The 17352-nt window shown below is 32.4% G+C and overlaps 1 protein-coding gene across 1 annotated transcript in view; it reads left to right on the top strand.

Moving 5' to 3' along the window:
- LOC131689747 (protein O-mannosyl-transferase Tmtc3-like) overlaps positions 1-17352 on the top strand; it is a 731596-nt gene that overhangs the window by 207880 nt on the left and 506364 nt on the right. The window contains exon 3 of the mRNA XM_058975042.1: positions 4553-4689. Within this exon, the coding sequence (XP_058831025.1) occupies positions 4553-4689 (137 nt within the window). The remainder of the gene's footprint in view (positions 1-4552; positions 4690-17352) is intronic.

Raw genomic sequence — 17352 nt, 5'->3', positions numbered from 1 at the left:
GAGAAATTGTAAGTTTTTTGCTTCAAATCACTGTATCTAGGGATTTGCTCAATTTATTTTGAAGTTTTAGACGTTTTTGTGTGTGAAAATATCTGAGGAACACAATTGCATAAACAATTTCAAAAGAAAATTACACGATGAGTGAGAAAAACACAGTTTTAGTTTTAAACTGGAAATAAAGCATATTTGGCAACACTGTAATCAAAAATAATATTTTTTTTCTAGATTCCCTGACTCATTTCCTTCAAAATGCATTTCACCGATTATTTATAGACCATTTGAACGCAATGATATGAATAAAAGTGAAAAATTTATGATTTTTTTTCTATGGAAAATTTTCCATGCACGATTATGACACGTCATACAAATTTTGTCATCAATACACGCCTATGACACGTGTGAGTGCGACTTTTGATTACATTCATAGTAAAAACTCGCAACATAGTCAACCGATCTTCGTAATATTTGAGAGATTAATGCAGAATAGATAGATGCATCAATTGTCTTCTTTGGATTGTTTATACCATTTATAAGTTTCAAGATATTCAATCTCAAACTTTAAAAATCGTTTTTCTCGAAATGTGCTAAATGGCGCTTGTCATAAGATAGCACAACAGCGACGAAATACAAGCATTTATTTTTATCTCTCTCCCGACCGGTCAGGACAGCCTTGAGTCTTGGTATCCCTACAGTACCACCCCATCTGCGTATGAAAATCTGACTAATAAGAGTCAAAGCGCGGGCAAAGATTTATATTATTGCGAAGGACACAAGCGTTTCTAAGTTAACGTGTTTAATCGAGTGGGCGTTCCAGAAAATTTAATGTACCCTGTATATCAAAATGGATATATTTTAAAATTTGTTCTGCTGTTTTAAGTATAAGTAGATTTGAACGTGAACGTCTAAAAAAGTCTAAAATATTAATTTTGTTTATTCATATCATACGAACCGTCCAGGATGCATTTTGCATTGTAGTACGTACTGTAACGTCTGTGACATAAGCTGAATGTCGCTGCTACATTTCGAGATGTTCATTCAAGTCTAATGATATTCAAAGGAATCATAACGCAAACTAAATAATGCAGTCAGTCAACGGAGGGCAGTAATCGTCTTTTCTCCCGGTTTTGATATGCATGTCTCCCGAAAAAAAAGGCATCCAATAAGCTTGAATAACACTAGGTAACTAAAATTACAACGCTTTCTGTTCAAGATTTGCGGCAAGATGCTTGAAATTAGCGCAAAGTATAGCAAGAACCAACGACGGTCGAGCTTCGGCCAGACGCTTCGAAATTCATTTTATTCGTTGTGTTTGCTACTTTCCATCTATCGGAAATAACTGTCTCAATGCCTCATTACTATTGCAGACAATATGCGCGTTTGTATAATGGCACTTGAGACCGAATTTTAAAATTTGTGGATGCTACCATATTGACTTGATGTTCGGGGTGTTTTAAAGTATGCGATAGCGCATAGGAATGTGTGCGTAGATGATTCGAATGCATGCCCATTTTTGTATTATCGGGAAGAGCACAAGCGTTTCTATGTTAACGGTCGAGTGGGCGTTTTAAAGGCGATCTATCAGAAAATTTTAAGGCAATTTAATTTATTAATACTGTAACGCACAAAGACGAACATGCGTAACAATATTTCGGTAACGAGAGTTTGGATTGCCCTCTTATTACAGCGCCGTCTGACTGAAACTCAAATATATATGCAGGACTTATATAAAATCCCAATATTCAATATTTTTAAGCAATCTGTAGTAACGGCTCTGCCTGAAATAGACTAAAAAATTTCCATTTCAGCGTGGTTTCCGAAGGATTTTTCTGGAAATTAGTTGTACCGTAAACCGGGGTGACTTTGATCATCGGAGTGACTTTGATCACTCGAAACTTTTTTCGTAGACTTCCATCCAGGCGGACTTCCAGCAGCTTCCGAAGCTACTGTTCTTCACCGCCCAGCACAAGTTTGATGCTTCGAAGGAAGTAAGGAAGCAGAAGCTTTCAAAATTTGCCAAAAAATGCATGATTTGGCAAGCGATCTGCTCATGTGGCAAACAGAGTGTGCCGTTCGTGACTACCGGGACTGTAAGCGGGGAGATCTACCTCCGGGAGTGTCTATAGAAGCGTCTGCTTTCTCTGCTGAAGCAACACAAGGGCCCTACGATCTTCTGGCCGGATCTAGCTTCGCGCCACTAATCAAATGTTGTCCTGGAGTGGTACGAAGCCAACTGGGTCACCTTTGTACCCAAGGACATGAACCCAGTCCCAACGCACCGAAACAGAGGCCCATCGAAAAATACTGAGCTATTGTGGTGGTTGAAAACAGATTGAAGCCGAACGGTTGTGTTTCCAGACTTCGTCTCATCAGTATCTGACAGACTGGCTTGGTCGTCAATTAGACACTAAATTCAAACATTTTACACTATTGGCAAACCTGAATGTTTGTTCTTTTGAGATACCGATCAGACCAGTCGTTTATCTGCATGCACATAAGCAGTTTGACATTTTTGTATGCTCAAGTCAGTCAGTCAGTTACTGATGAGACCAAGTCAAAATACAAAAATCAAACCTAGTTTAAGATTATATGCAAGTATTTTTACGACATCTGCGTCGCCTCCTGGTTAACCTGGTATGAGTTTGCGCCTTTTTGTTATGCTGAGTCGAAGCCTTAAAATTCGAACCTAACAATAAACTGTAAGCGACTGCAAATCATATCGACTGTGGTCTTTGGTCTTGTTAGGTTAGTTTCCCCTAGTTTAGGGAACAAATGCGTCCGAAGTAATTTCCTGAGTTACGACTCGTCTCAAAAACTTTGCCTGTTCTTGTTGTTGATCTGTTCGGTTGTAGTTAATCGAATTAAGATTCATTCCGTCACAATTCCCAATAGTACCGTCAATGTGTTCAATTAGCATTATTCATGGCATGTAGTTTTTTTTCTCTCGCTTTCCACCTTCGAGAGAAGGATCCTTCACTCAGCCAACAAAACAACTTTGCTGACTAATCAATAGCTTATCCCCTCCCCACACTCGAATCCCCTCGAGGAACTTTGTGTGGGAAGAGCACTTCAACTAACTAGAGAGCAAAGGCGGTTCCTCCGCAGTAATCCATCATTTTCTTGCACCCCCCCCCCCCCCCCCCTCCCTCCCTCTAGACCGGCTCATCCCCGGTCAGGATTGAATGGCACTCGATATCGAAAGCCGACCGTGGCGGTAGTGTCATAGTTACTTGTAGGTGCTCAATCGAATGGTTGAATTGGCCAGGAAATAAGTACACCATTGGGTCGGCAGCGATGGTCTGGAGGGGACGTGCTTTCCGAGCATCCGTTAGTTCCTCCTCCTCGCTTCCTCTTCTGATATAATTAATCTATTTTGTTGGAAACTCGTAGGTACCAAATCCCATCGCTCTTTGCTGGGAGTTTTTTTTTTTCAATTTTCTCCGCCTGCCAACCGATACTCGGAACCGTAATGAATCTAATTAAAATTTATCCTTCGGGGAATGACTTTCGACACGCGCCCATCGCAGCCGGAGCAATGGTTAGCTGTTCCGAGTCGGCATGGTTTGTTGTTAATCCGAGGACTTCGCTCGCTCTCGGGGAAAATTGATTGCAAAAAGTTCACCCCGTTTCATTTGCCAACGCCTGGCGGCTTCAGAGCTTGACATTTCAACATATTTTTCGTTTATCCAGTCTTCCTTAGAGCCTATCCAACGCACTCTTACCTTCCAACAAAATGAACAATAACAATTCATAGAAAACTCATCAAACCGGTTATTCTTCCTCTGGGAGAGTGCCTTCGATGGTCATTTGCTCATGTGAACAAAAGACCAGACCAACCCCCCTCATCATATGAAGAAAATAATAGTTTTCCAACTCATTTCGCACTCCTCATGGGACGCGTCCCAAACCGCAATTTCATCCCCATCCACTGGTCCGGACGTCACGGTCGGTCAGTTTTGGCCGGGTTGACAGCGTCTTGGGTTGACTTGCTAGCTGGCACGAAAGTTAATTATTATTTCCCATCGGAACGATCTTCTTTCCTCAGACAAAAGATGCTTCCCATCCAAGGTTGGAAGTTGTGGTTGGTTCAACTTCGTTTCGCCACCGAGCGGGATCTGATCTTTTGTGCAAGCTGCTGTCTGCCAGACAGGCCAGCATAGCAAAGGAAATATCATAATCCGACTGAACGTAATAAAAAGCAATTCTCTTGTGGATTATTATTGTTGCTCTGCATCACAGTCTCTGTGCTCATCATTTGCCTTTTCCCGCTTCGATAGGAATTATCTTAACGGAACTTAACCTCAACATCATCTCGTTCGGCGGCATAAAAGCAGGATATTATTTTTTCGTTCTCACCTCAACCAACAGGCTTCTTTTTATAACTTTGCCGCATATTTATTACTATCATTCACACAAACATCGACAAAAGATGATGGGGGGGAGGTGTTACACACACGCTCACTATTACATAAATTATTCTTGAGCGATTTATTAATTTTAGTTTTTCTTCAACTGACGCCTTTCTATATCCTTTTTTCTCTTTTACCTCAACCAGGAGCAGAGTCATAAATCATACCGGCCGCTGTGTGTGCTGACATTCCGGTGGAACTATCTGCTGCATGGGCTCGAACCGGCCGGTTACCATCTGGTGAACGTGCTGCTTCACACCGTCGTCTCGCTGATGTACTTCCGGTGAGTATTGGAATCGATTTGGTTGAAGGAAATGTCGAAAAAAAACACGTTTTTTCAACAGCTGTGCCTGGTTTTGTACTTGTAAATGACTTCTTCGGTGTCCTCGTCGTCGCCAGAGTGTGGAATTGAAGTTGTGCATTACGACACGCGTGGTTGCTTAGCTGTGCGATGATCACTATTGCGCTTCGGAGCACTTTTTTGATTGCGTTTCCCCTTTTTATGTTATTACGAAAATCTTATTCAACAACACCTTGAATTATTATATTGTTAGCACGCGTGAAATATCTGACGCACTTTCGAGCACTTTTCTTTCACACGAGTACGTATCTTTCAAACGGAACCTTGAATTGATTAGAGACTGATCGAATACTGGCGCCATCTTGAACAGATGCAATTGCGTTCTTCATGTCTTCTTCAATTCATTTTGGCGTTTTTTGCCCGAAATTACGCACAATTTTTCTGTCAACATAATTTAAATTTACAGTATAATAGTGACCTATCGTGCCAACAAGCGTATGTCTCATGTTGTGTCCGTATTTTTTTCAAAAACAAGAATATCGAAAAACCAACACGAATCTCGTGTTTAGCCTTAATTTTACGTAAGAAAAAACTTACTTGACATTTTTTTCACATAGGTTGAATGTACTGTACTGAAGACGGAACACAATGCGTTTTCGCAGAACAACACGCGAAAACATAAACGGCTCCGTAACTAATACAGCTGATCGACAGTGACAGCCGAAATGACAGTCGTCAACGATGGTCTCTACCGTGTATTCAGCTCACGCAACATGAGCGACCTCTGCAATAACATACCAAAGATAATAGCCTATACCTATTGTACCCCGTTATCTATTTCACCCGATTCTACTCTATCATATATTTTATCTTGACAAATTTTTATCAGGCCGATTGTCGCCTTCTTCCTATTACAAGACACAAATGCCTCTTTCACTACTCTATGATCAACGCCCACGATACCGAAGCAAAGAATCGTGTGAGGTCTCGTAGATACAGTTCCGTTCCTTTGCACATCAGATCTTCGAACCGAACCTTTTAATACTATATTGAACAATAGATCAAAAAGTGCATCGTCCTGCTGCAATTCATCTGTCGTCATAAATAAAAGAGTGGTAGAAACGCTATTTTGACGCTAGATTTTGGCCCATCCAGCATCATACGAATCGGTTTAATCAGTTTATTCAGAAAGCCATGTTCAAGCATTATCTGTCACAGTGCGTTACGTTTGACTGAATCGTACGAGACCATGAAATCCACATCAGATTGTAAGTCCCAAATTTTTTCCAGAATTCGTCGTACGATAAACATCGGGTCCGTCAAGAATCGCGTTTTTCGAAATACGTTTTGGTATTCATCGACAAAAGATTCAGCCAACGGACGCATTCTGCTAAACAGAACACGGGAGATTAACTTAAGGATAATTTTACCACGATAGTTATTTACTTTAGATCCGTCCAGCCAGCCAGCCCAAAGCCGTTTCTTCCACCAGCCAGATCGTTCTGATCTCGCAGTGGATTGCTACGTACAGCCGGTTACTTTCAACCTTTAGAAATTTGGCCGGGAAACTTCTTATCCTTTTTACATCTCTCGACTAGCCTTTCGCACTTCGTTTTGCTTGAGTGGATAAACAGCTTGTCCAGCTTGAAATGGGTAGTAAAATAACCGAGTGACTGCGCTGAATCGAATGTATGAATAAAAATGTAACCAGCCCAATAACGACCTTAAACACAGCAAGGCACCCAAATACAACAATATATCGCAGTACTGGTGATGATCCGGAACACCATGGTTCTGAATTAAGCTTTATAAATATGACAGCCACCACATATCCGAGGCAGACACTATTCACTGCCATCTCTAACAAGGATTCTTCTTCCTTGTTTGCATTCAACCAAACATCCCATCGGTAACTAATCTGGTCTTCACTAACGTAAGTCATATCCCAGTTGGCACCACGGGAGGTAGAGTTAGGAGTTCTGCACAAGAGGTGAATGACGGGGTTTCGAGATGCGCATAATACAGCTTCACCAACTAGTTGGAAATAATTCGGATTGTTCGACCACGGTGATAATGATAATGATGATAACGAAGTTTTGTTTGTTGTTATAAGGAAAAAACCAATATCAAATTTCCAATGAACACCTCATGTTGAAAAGAAGGAAAAATACCATTGTAGTAAGTATTCAATTAATATTCGAATTCGATTAATATTTAAAATATTAATTATGGGATCGGGTAATTCATTTGTGCTAACGAAATCCTCGTACCTAGAGAATTTCAAACGGACGCCTTTAAGGGTGTACGAAATAAAATCGCAAGAAAACGTTTGACAAAAAATATCATCGTTTTCAAAGTTGCAGGGAATGAAATAAAGCATATTATTGATTTTTTTTCCATTTTATTCTGTTTCATAACAAATGCACGTATCTTTCTCTTAACATTGCTCATATGGTACAACGTTTTTTTTTCGCAGTCACAGTTGATATTCAACCTCTTTCGATTGATCCTGTCAATTCAAAAGATACTGCTTTCAGGGGCTGGTCAAGAGATGACGAAAATGGATGTTTGAGGCCATTTTTGATTTCCAAGATGATTGCTTCCGGGAACCACAAAACAGTGTAAAGCATCATCAATATAGGGATCATTTGAAAGGGGTTTGTCAGTAGATGAAGGAAATTTATGATTGATACCACTTTATAATTCATGATGGCGGCTTCCGCTAACCACAAAACAGTGAAAAGCACCATCAATATGGGTATTGGGTATCATTAAAGAGCGGTTGGTCAGGATATTATATTTTTTCCATTTTTTAAGTTTTACTCACTTTATGACTTTTTTTAATCAGATCTTTTTTATTTAACGCATGAATTTCAAACATTTTATTCCTTTCATTTATTGTTTATTATTTTTTACTTTATTCATTTTAGTCTTTTGATTCATTGTACCCATTTTATTGCAGAAATAATTTGAAATGGACTATTTACTTTATCCATTTCATTTACTTTATGGGTCTAATTTCGTTGAGTTTAAATCATCTTATGGCTTTTATTAATTTGATATATTTATTTACTGCATGTATTTTTAACATTTCTTTATATTAATTTTTAATACTTTATTCATTTAAATAAATTTATTTATTTTCTTCATTTAATTTAATTTATTTATTTTATTCTCCTTGTTCATTTATTCACGCTATTCATTCATTTTAATTATTTTACTGTATTCATTTTGTTAATTTCGTTCATTTTATTCATTTTGTTAAATTTGTTAAGTTTGCTAATTTTGTAAATTTTGTTAATTTTGTAAATTTTGTTAATTTTGTAAATTTTGTTAATTTTGTTAATTTTGTTATTTTGTTAATTTTGATAATTTTAGTTTTGTTAATTTTGTTAATTTTGTTAATTTTGTTAATTTTGTTAATTTTGTTAATTTTGTTATTTTTGTTAATTTTGTTAATTTTGTTAATTTTGGTAATTTTGTTAATTTTGTTAATTTTGTTAATTTTGTTAATTTTGTTAATTTTGTTAATTTTGTTAATTTTGTTAATTTTGTTAATTTTGGTAATTTTGTTAATTTTGTTAATTTTGTTAATTTTGTTAATTTTGTTAATTTTGTTAATTTTGTTAATTTTGTTAATATTGTTAATATTGTTAATTTTGTTAATTTTGTTAATTTTGTTAATTTTGTTAATTTTGTTAATTTTGTTAATTTTGTTAATTTTGTTAATTTTGTTAATTTTGTTAATTTTGTTAATTTTGCTAATTTTGTTAATTTTGTTAATTTTGTTATTTTTGTTATTTTTGTTAATTTTGCTAATTTTGTTAATTTTGTTATTTTTGATAATTTTGTTAATTTTGTTAATTTTGTTGATTTTGTTAATTTTGTTAATTTTGTTAATTTTGTTAATTTTGTTAATTTTGTTAATTTTGTTAATTTTGTTAATTTTGTTAATTTTGCTAATTTTGTTAATTTTGTTAATTTTGTTAATTTTGTTAATTTTGTTAATTTTGTTAATTTTGTTAATTTTGTTAATTTTGTTAATTTGTTAATTTTGTTAATTTTGTTAATTTTGTTAATTTGGTTAATTTTGTTAATTTTGTTAATTTTGTTAATTTTGTTAATTTTTGTTAATTTTGGTAATTTTGTTAATTTTGTTAATTTTGTTAATTTTGTTAATTTTGTTAATTTTGTTAATTTTGTTAATTTTGTTAATTTTGTTAATTTTGTTAATTTTGTTAATTTTGTTAATTTTGTTAATTTTGTTAATTTTGTTAATTTTGTTAATTTTGTGAATTTTGTGAATTTTGTGAATTTTGTGAATTTTGTTAATTTTGTTAATTTTGTTATCTTTGTTAATTTTGATAATTTTGTTTTTTTTGTTAAGTTTGTTATTTTGTTAATTTTGTTTTTTTTGTTAAGTTTGTTATTTTGTTAATTTTGTTAATTTTGTAAATTTTGCTAATTTTGTTAATTTTGTTATTTTTGATAATTTTGATAATTTTGTTAATTTTGTTAATTTTGTTAATTTTGTTAATTTTGTTAATTTTGTTAATTTTGTTAATTTTGTTAATTTTGTTAATTTTGTTAATTTTGTTAATTTTGTTAATTTTGTTAATTTTGTTAATTTTGTTAATTTTGTTAATTTCGTTTATTTCGTTTATTTTGTTAATTTTGTTAATTTTGTTAATTTTGTTAATTTTGTTAATTTTGTTAATTTTGTTAATTTTGTTAATTTTGTTAATTTTGTTAATTTTGTTAATTTTGTTAATTTTGTTAATTTTGTTAATTTTGTTAATTTTGTTAATTTTGTTAATTTTGTTAATTTTGTTAATTTTGTTAATTTTGTTAATTTTGTTAATTTTGTTAATTTTGTTAATTTTGTTAATTTTGTTAATTTTGTTAATTTTGTTAATTTTGTTAATTTTGTTAATTTTGTTAATTTTGTTAATTTTGTTATTTTGTTAATTTTGTTAATTTTGTTAATTTTGTTAATTTTGTTAATTTTGTTAATTTTGTTAATTTTGTTAATTTTGTTAATTTTGTTAATTTTGTTAATTTTGTTAATTTTGTTAATTTTGTTAATTTTGTTAATTTTGTTAATTTTGTTAATTTTGTTAATTTTGTTAATTTTGTTAATTTTGTTAATTTTGTTAATTTTGTTAAATTTTTTAATTTTGTTAATTTTGTTTATTTTGTTAATTTTGTTAATTTTGTTAATTTCGTTTATTTTGTTAATTTTGTTAATTTTGTAAATTTTGTAAATTTTGTAAATTTTGTAAATTTTGTAAATTTTGTTAATTTTGTTAATTTTGTTAATTTTGTTAATTTTGTAAATTTTGGTAATTTTGTTATTTTTATTTTTTTTTATTAATTTTGTTAAGTTTGTAAATTTTGTGAATTTTGTGAATTTTTGTTAATTTTGTTAATTTTGTTAATTTTGTTAATTTTGTTAATTTTGTTAATTTTGTTAATTTTGTTAATTTTGTTAATTTTGTTAATTTTGTTAATTTTGTTAATTTTGTTAATTTTGTTAATTTTGTTAATTTTGTTAATTTTGTTAATTTTGTTATTTTGTTATTTTGTTATTTTGTTAATTTTGTTATTTTGTTAATTTTGTTAATTTTGTTAATTTTGTTAATTTTGTTAATTTTGTTAATTTTAATTTTGTTAATTTTGTTAATTTTGTTATTTTTTTAAATTTTGTTAATTTTGTTTTTTTTTGTTAAGTTTGTTATTTTGTTAATTTTGTTAATTTTGTTTTTTTTGTTAAGTTTGTTATTTTGTTAATTTTGTTAATTTTGTTAATTTTGTTAATTTTGTTATTTTGTTAATTTTGTTAATTTTGTTAATTTTGTTAATTTTAATTTTGTTAATTTTGTTATTTTTGTTAATTTTGATAATTTTGTTTTTTTTGTTAAGTTTGTTATTTTGTTAATTTTGTTTTTTTTGTTAAGTTTGTTATTTTGTTAATTTTGTTAATTTTGTAAATTTTGCTAATTTTGTTATTTTTGATAATTTTGTTAATTTTGTTAATTTTGTTAATTTTGTTAATTTTGTTAATTTTGTTCATTTTGTTAATTTTGTTAATTTTGTTAATTTTGTTAATTTTGTTAATTTTGTTAATTTTGTTAATTTTGTTAATTTCGTTTATTTTGTTAGTTTTGTTAATTTTGTTAATTTTGTTAATTTTGTTAATTTTGTTAATTTTGTTAATTTTGTTAATTTTGTTAATTTTGTTAATTTTGTTAATTTTGTTAATTTTGTTAATTTTGTTAATTTTGTTAATTTTGTTAATTTTGTTAATTTTGTTAATTTTGTTAATTTTGTTAATTTTGTTAATTTTGTTAATTTTGTGAATTTTGTGAATTTTGTGAATTTTTGTTAATTTTGTTAATTTTGTTAATTTTGTTAATTTTGTTAATTTTGTTAATTTTTAATTTTGTTAATTTTGTTAATTTTGTTAATTTTGTTAGTTTTGTTAATTTTGTTAATTTTGTTATTTTGTTATTTTGTTAATTTTGTTAATTTTGTTAATTTTGTTATTTTGTTAATTTTGTTAATTTTGTTAATTTTGTTAATTTTGTTAATTTTGTTAATTTTGTTAATTTTGTTAATTTTGTTAATTTTGTTAATTTTAATTTTGTTAATTTTGTGAATTTTGTTAATTTTGTGAATTTTGTTAATTTTGTGAATTTTGTTAATTTTGTTATTTTTGTTAATTTTGTTAATTTTGTTTTTTTGTTAAGTTTGTTATTTTGTTAATTTTGTTAATTTTGCTAATTTTGTTAATTTTGTTATTTTTGATAATTTTGTTAATTTTGTTAATTTTGTTAATTTTGTTAATTTTGTTCATTTTGTTAATTTTGTTAATTTTGTTAATTTCGTTTATTTTGTTAGTTTTGTTAATTTTGTTAATTTTGTTAATTTTGTTAATTTTGTTAATTTTGTTAATTTTGTTAATTTTGTTAATTTTGTTAATTTTGTTAATTTTGTTAATTTTGTTAATTTTGTTAATTTTGTTAATTTTGTTAATTTTGTTAATTTTGTTAATTTTGTTAATTTTGTTAATTTTGTTAATTTTGTTAATTTTGTTAATTTTGTTAATTTTGTTAATTTTGTTAATTTTGTTAATTTTGTTAATTTTGTTAATTTTGTTATTTTGTTAATTTTGTTAATTTTGTTAATTTTGTTAATTTTGTTAATTTTGTTAATTTTGTTAATTTTGTTAATTTTGTTAAATTTTTTAATTTTGTTAATTTTGTTTATTTTGTTAATTTTGTTAATTTTGTTAATTTTGTTAATTTCGTTTATTTTGTTAATTTTGTTAATTTTGTAAATTTTGTAAATTTTGTTAATTTTGTTAATTTTGTTAATTTTGTTAATTTTGTTAATTTTGTTAATTTTGTTAATTTTGTTAATTTTGTTAATTTTGTTAATTTTGTTAATTTTGTTAATTTTGTTAATTTTGTTAATTTTGTTAATTTTGTTAATTTTGTTAATTTTAATTTTGTTAATTTTGTTAATTTTGTTAATTTTGTTAATTTTGTTATTTTTTTTAATTTTGTTAATTTTGCTAATTTTGTAGATATTATCAAAATTTTTGATTTTGTTAATTTGGTTATTTTGGTCAAGTTTTTTATTTTGCTCAATTGAAAATAAACAATAGTTTTGTTCATTTTGCTCATTTCACCCATTTTGCTCATTTAGTTGATTTAGGAGATTTAGTTTATTTTGTTAATTATGTTACTTTTGTTGATTTTGTGTTTTTTTGTAATTTTGTTCATTTACTAATTTCCTAATTTAGTTTATTTTCTTTATTTTGTTCATGTTGTTCATTTTTTTCATCTTGTTCATTTTGTTTATCGCTTTAGTCATTTTGATAATTTGATTCAAATAATGTACTTGAGGAATTTTTGCATTTTATGTACTTCATTAATCTCATTCGATTTATTAGTTTTATTCGCACTATTCGCTTTATTCGTTTTTTCTGCTCTATTCGTTTTACTCGATTTATTCGTTTTAATCATTTTATTCATTAAATTAGTTTTATTCGTTTTATTTGTTTATTCGTTTTATTCGTTTTAATTGTTTCATTCGCTTCATTTGCTTTATATGTCCCATTAGTTGTCATCGTTTTATTCATTTTATGCATTTTATGCGCTTAATCGTTTTATTTGCTGTAATCATTTTATTCATTTTATTCTTTTATTCGTTTTATTTGTTTTATCAATTTTTTCATATTCGTCGAATTTTTTCTACCTATTTTTTAATTCGTTTTGCTCATTTTATTATTTTTATTCATTGTATTAATAAATTTATTCCATTACTCCTTTTATCTATCACTATTTTTTCAATTTATTTATTTTATTTAGATTGTTCAGTTTATACAATTTATGATTTTGTTTTGTGTTTTTCATTTTCTTCATTTTATTTATTTAATTCGGTTTATTAATTTTATTCATTTTATTCATTTTACTGTGCTTAAGACCAATTGCAGCTGGCCGTAATTTCGGTTATGATATTGGTTGTACGGTTCAGACATGTTAATGGTGGTATTTCGCGATCGCGTGGGAATGAACGTTTATATGTTCGTACTTGAAACCGCGCTGATTAGATTATCAGTGTTTTGGCGTTCACTATATCATCGGGACGTTTTGTTTTTGCGAAATCTTGGGAGTAGATGTGCATGCCCAATCGCGATGTTCGCTTTTGTGTATCATCGCGAAGGGCTCGTGTGTTTGTATGCTAACGTGTTCGATCGCGTGAGCGTTTGTATGTCCTGCGTTTAACCGTGTATGTAACTTCGCGTGTATAAATTTTGATTTTATAACCTGAACTTGAAGTAAGATTCATAAATACGATGCATTACGTATTTTCGCGTAATTATGTTATCTAACCATTTGACGACCAAAAACGAAAAACCTTCTCCAGCATACCAAACCGGGCCAAATCATTGACTCGAAAAAAATCGATGAACTCTCCAGCAACCAACACTAAACAGGTATGCACCTACGTAGTTTGACTGCAAGATATCATAGACCAGATTTTTTCAAACGTTTTGATTCAGATGTGTCCGATCAAAATACTTTGCAACACTGGTTATGAAAAACTTTGTAGAGCTTTATAGAAGCCAAAAAAGCGTAATTATTGGTACCGATTCATTGACGGATTAACAAAAGAAACCTCGACGGACGACCAGCGGCTTATGCGAAATCGGAACAGTATTAACGGATGCGTGGAATATTCAAATCACTCCGGCCTCTTTACCAGTCGCGTCTGCTCACGACATCGTGAAAAATACGCCATTTACGATGGTGAAGTTCTCACTTACGTCTGAATCGGACTGCATCCAATTCTACTTGCTGACCAATCCCAGCGAATGGGCGCTCGTTGGATATATTCAACAAGTTCCTATAAGGTAACATTGTCCATCACGATTGGAGGCAAATGAGAATGGTCATCGATCTAAAATCGGAAACATCATCCTCCGATCACAAATCGTATCGGCCGATAGAAATTCGACATTAGACCGGTTTTGCCCACATTGAATTAGTCCAATAATCATTCGATTTGAAAATAAATCTAGATCACTCTTTCGAAGAAGAAATTTGCTTATGATGCAAATGGATCTGACAACGAACTCAGGTTTTGCTTAGATAATTGCTCGACCACAGGATACCAAACATGCCTTTGCCAATCATGCCTGAGCTATTACTTTCCTCCTCGAAAACCTTTCCACCGCAACACAAACCATTCAAATCGAACCCCATTCGTTACGTTTTATTACCTTTACCGCAATTCCATTATGAACAATTGAGTTGAAAGTCACTTCTCCACAAAACCCAAGACACTTGCTCGCATTCCACTTCCTATGTAGTACCGACCGGAACCCGAAATCCGATTGGAACAAAACCACAGCCCACAGCAGCGGCAAAACGAAATCAAGCCAAGTCGTGTTAAAATAAATAAAGAAGCAAAAAATAGAACTACAAAATTATCAACACTTTGTCGAAACGATAGGTACTCTTCCACCCCTGCGAGTCGGCGGCGGTTCAACGGGCGGGCACCAAAGCCAACTTGTCCGTGTTCGATAGAAAATTGCTAAAAAAAACTTCCTCTAACCAAGAAGCCATTATGTTCGTGGCGGTCGGCGGATGCGACGCGGCATGATTCGAACATATCCTCCTATACGATTCCGGAGTACATGTTCCGGGGCCCAGTGTTTGGATGGAACACGTTCGTGTCGAGTCGGATATGTTTTTGTGTGTTTGTGTGTACCGACGATCGTAGCAAACCGAAATGTGCCACTTTCTCTCAAGTAGCATTGAAGAGTCGCAGCTCAGGCAGGAAATGCTAGACCAGCAAACCGACAAACGGAAGGAGCATCGAATGACTGCTTTCTGGCAGGCAACGTGCGGGTTGGTGATGGCAGAGCTATGGAGGCTTTCGCGCGAGCATCGACTTTCCCACGTCATCCTGTTGCGCTTTGGATTTGGGAGTGATTTCCAATAGTGTGTTCCACTACTCATTGAAGACGGGTGTGCGATGGCGATGACGACACGACAAACGAATGAGATCGACGGTTAGTGGAGCGCCAGGAAGTCGAGCGTTAGGATGGTTCAAGCGAACCAAAAAAAAAACTAGCGGATATAGACTACTTCAAAAGGAAACGAATTCATCGTAGGAAATACTTTGGGAGTGAAGCGTGTGGTACACTCAAAAGTGAAAAATGTCACAAAATGAGTTGATTTCCGGTTGCAATTAATTTTCTGCACTTTGAATCGTTATAGTGATCGAAGAAAAAAATGTCATCACTAGAAAGGCATTGAACCATTCCGATGCTACGCTAGGGGAAAAAATATCCCACCAATTTGAAGTGCCTTCCTTTGGACCACCATCGCCACTGCTGGAAGGCATTGAGCAAACACTTTCGAGTTTTTTTTTTCGTGGCGATTTTTCACGCTTTTATAAATTTCGCTTTCCCGCTCAAGCTGGTCGCCACAAGCAAAGCTTAACTTGGTAGAGAATACTGAACTGGGCGCGCTGGTGTGATGCGATTGAGAATGGAATAGAGATTGCGTTTTGATTCATTCGTGCCAAGTGAACTAGAATTTTTTACCCCTTATTTACATTTGAGGAACAGGAGGAACACTGCGGCCTGCTCGCCCCGTTGTTCGATGGCGTTTCCAAATAGATATAAGGTGGAATCAATATTTGGGCGGAGATTCCGGGGAGATTTTTTCCCAATTTTCGTTTAGCTCGATATTGTTACAGGTATGGGAGATTATGGGAATGGAGTTTCGGTCTAGTATACTTGCGCGCTATATTTGTTGATATGGGGTAATATTATTCACGATGAAGTTGAGAAACTTGATATCCCCAGCCCAAACAGAAGTTCAGCCACTCTAGTGATCGTGTGGTGTTCGGAATGCATGCAACCACACGGTTATAGATACGCTTACAATAAAAATACGCGATAAAAACAACGCGCTCAACGACATACAAACGCGCGAGCCTTTATCGATAATATAAACTCGCTCGGAAACACAATCATTCATCATACACCCATGAGCTCGCAATCATAAAAACATACCGTCGTTTAAAGCAACGTGGCAGCACTTATGGCGCCCAAAATGCAAACGCCCGCTCTTGCGCGATCACAATCATCCTCGTCCGGGTTCTTCCACTATAAATACGGAACTTTTATATACTAGACGAGTCTCAAGGAGGCATATTTGGAGTCTTTTTATGACGCTATCTAACGCGACATAAAAGTTGACCATGCCAACAAATACGTTAACATAGAAACGCTTGTTCCCTTCGCGATAATATGCATTTGGCAACGCATATAAACATGCAATTGGAACCGGTTTCGAACTCGTAAAATTTCTCCGGTTATGTTATGTAATAATATGTTATCGCATACGAATATATAAACGTGGTCTCGAGAGCAATTTTACTCAGGCCCGTTTCCACGCGAACCTGAACTAGTCACATGTGGAAGCAACCCCGGTCCATGCCTTCAATCTTCACCTCAGAAAAAGTTTTTCCATATTTCTCCTCAGTGGAAAAATTAAAAAAAACTTTTACCGAAATTTTGGTGTTCTCTTGTCGGTTAGTTCTTGCTAAACGCATAGCTGTCAGGTTCTGCCTAACTATACAGTGAATCAGTACATTATCATAAAGTTGGCTAGTCTTACGATCCTAATTTTATCGTGCACTTACGTTTCTGGTTTCGGCTCATGAAACCCCTCGTCGTGCGAAAACTGTTTATATCAACCATTTAATTTTGGACCAAGATTGTCGTCACTGCACAACTTTATCAAGATGTCCGTTTACTCAGATTGTGTGTATGTTATGTCGTGTTGTTATTCGGCGTAGTTCTAGGTCTAGTGATATAGGAAAACTCGCTCCTTTCTAGTTTTGAGCCGTGTACTCAAAACCGCGGTTTACGTAACATTCAAAACGAATTTATACACGATCGGACAGGATAGCATACAAACACTCGAGCCCTTCGCGATGAGACAAAAACGAACATGCTATAGCGATTGTGCACGCACAACCACTGCCAAGATTGCTCAAAAACAAAAAGATATAGTGAAAGCCAAAGCACTGCGCCGACACGCCTGAACCGTACAACCA

This window comes from Topomyia yanbarensis, chromosome 3, assembly GCF_030247195.1.
Source record: "Topomyia yanbarensis strain Yona2022 chromosome 3, ASM3024719v1, whole genome shotgun sequence".
In the NCBI taxonomy this organism is placed as follows: domain Eukaryota; kingdom Metazoa; phylum Arthropoda; class Insecta; order Diptera; family Culicidae; genus Topomyia; species Topomyia yanbarensis.
The sequence above is the reverse complement of the archived record's forward strand: the minus strand, read 5'-3'. Positions and strand labels throughout refer to the sequence as shown.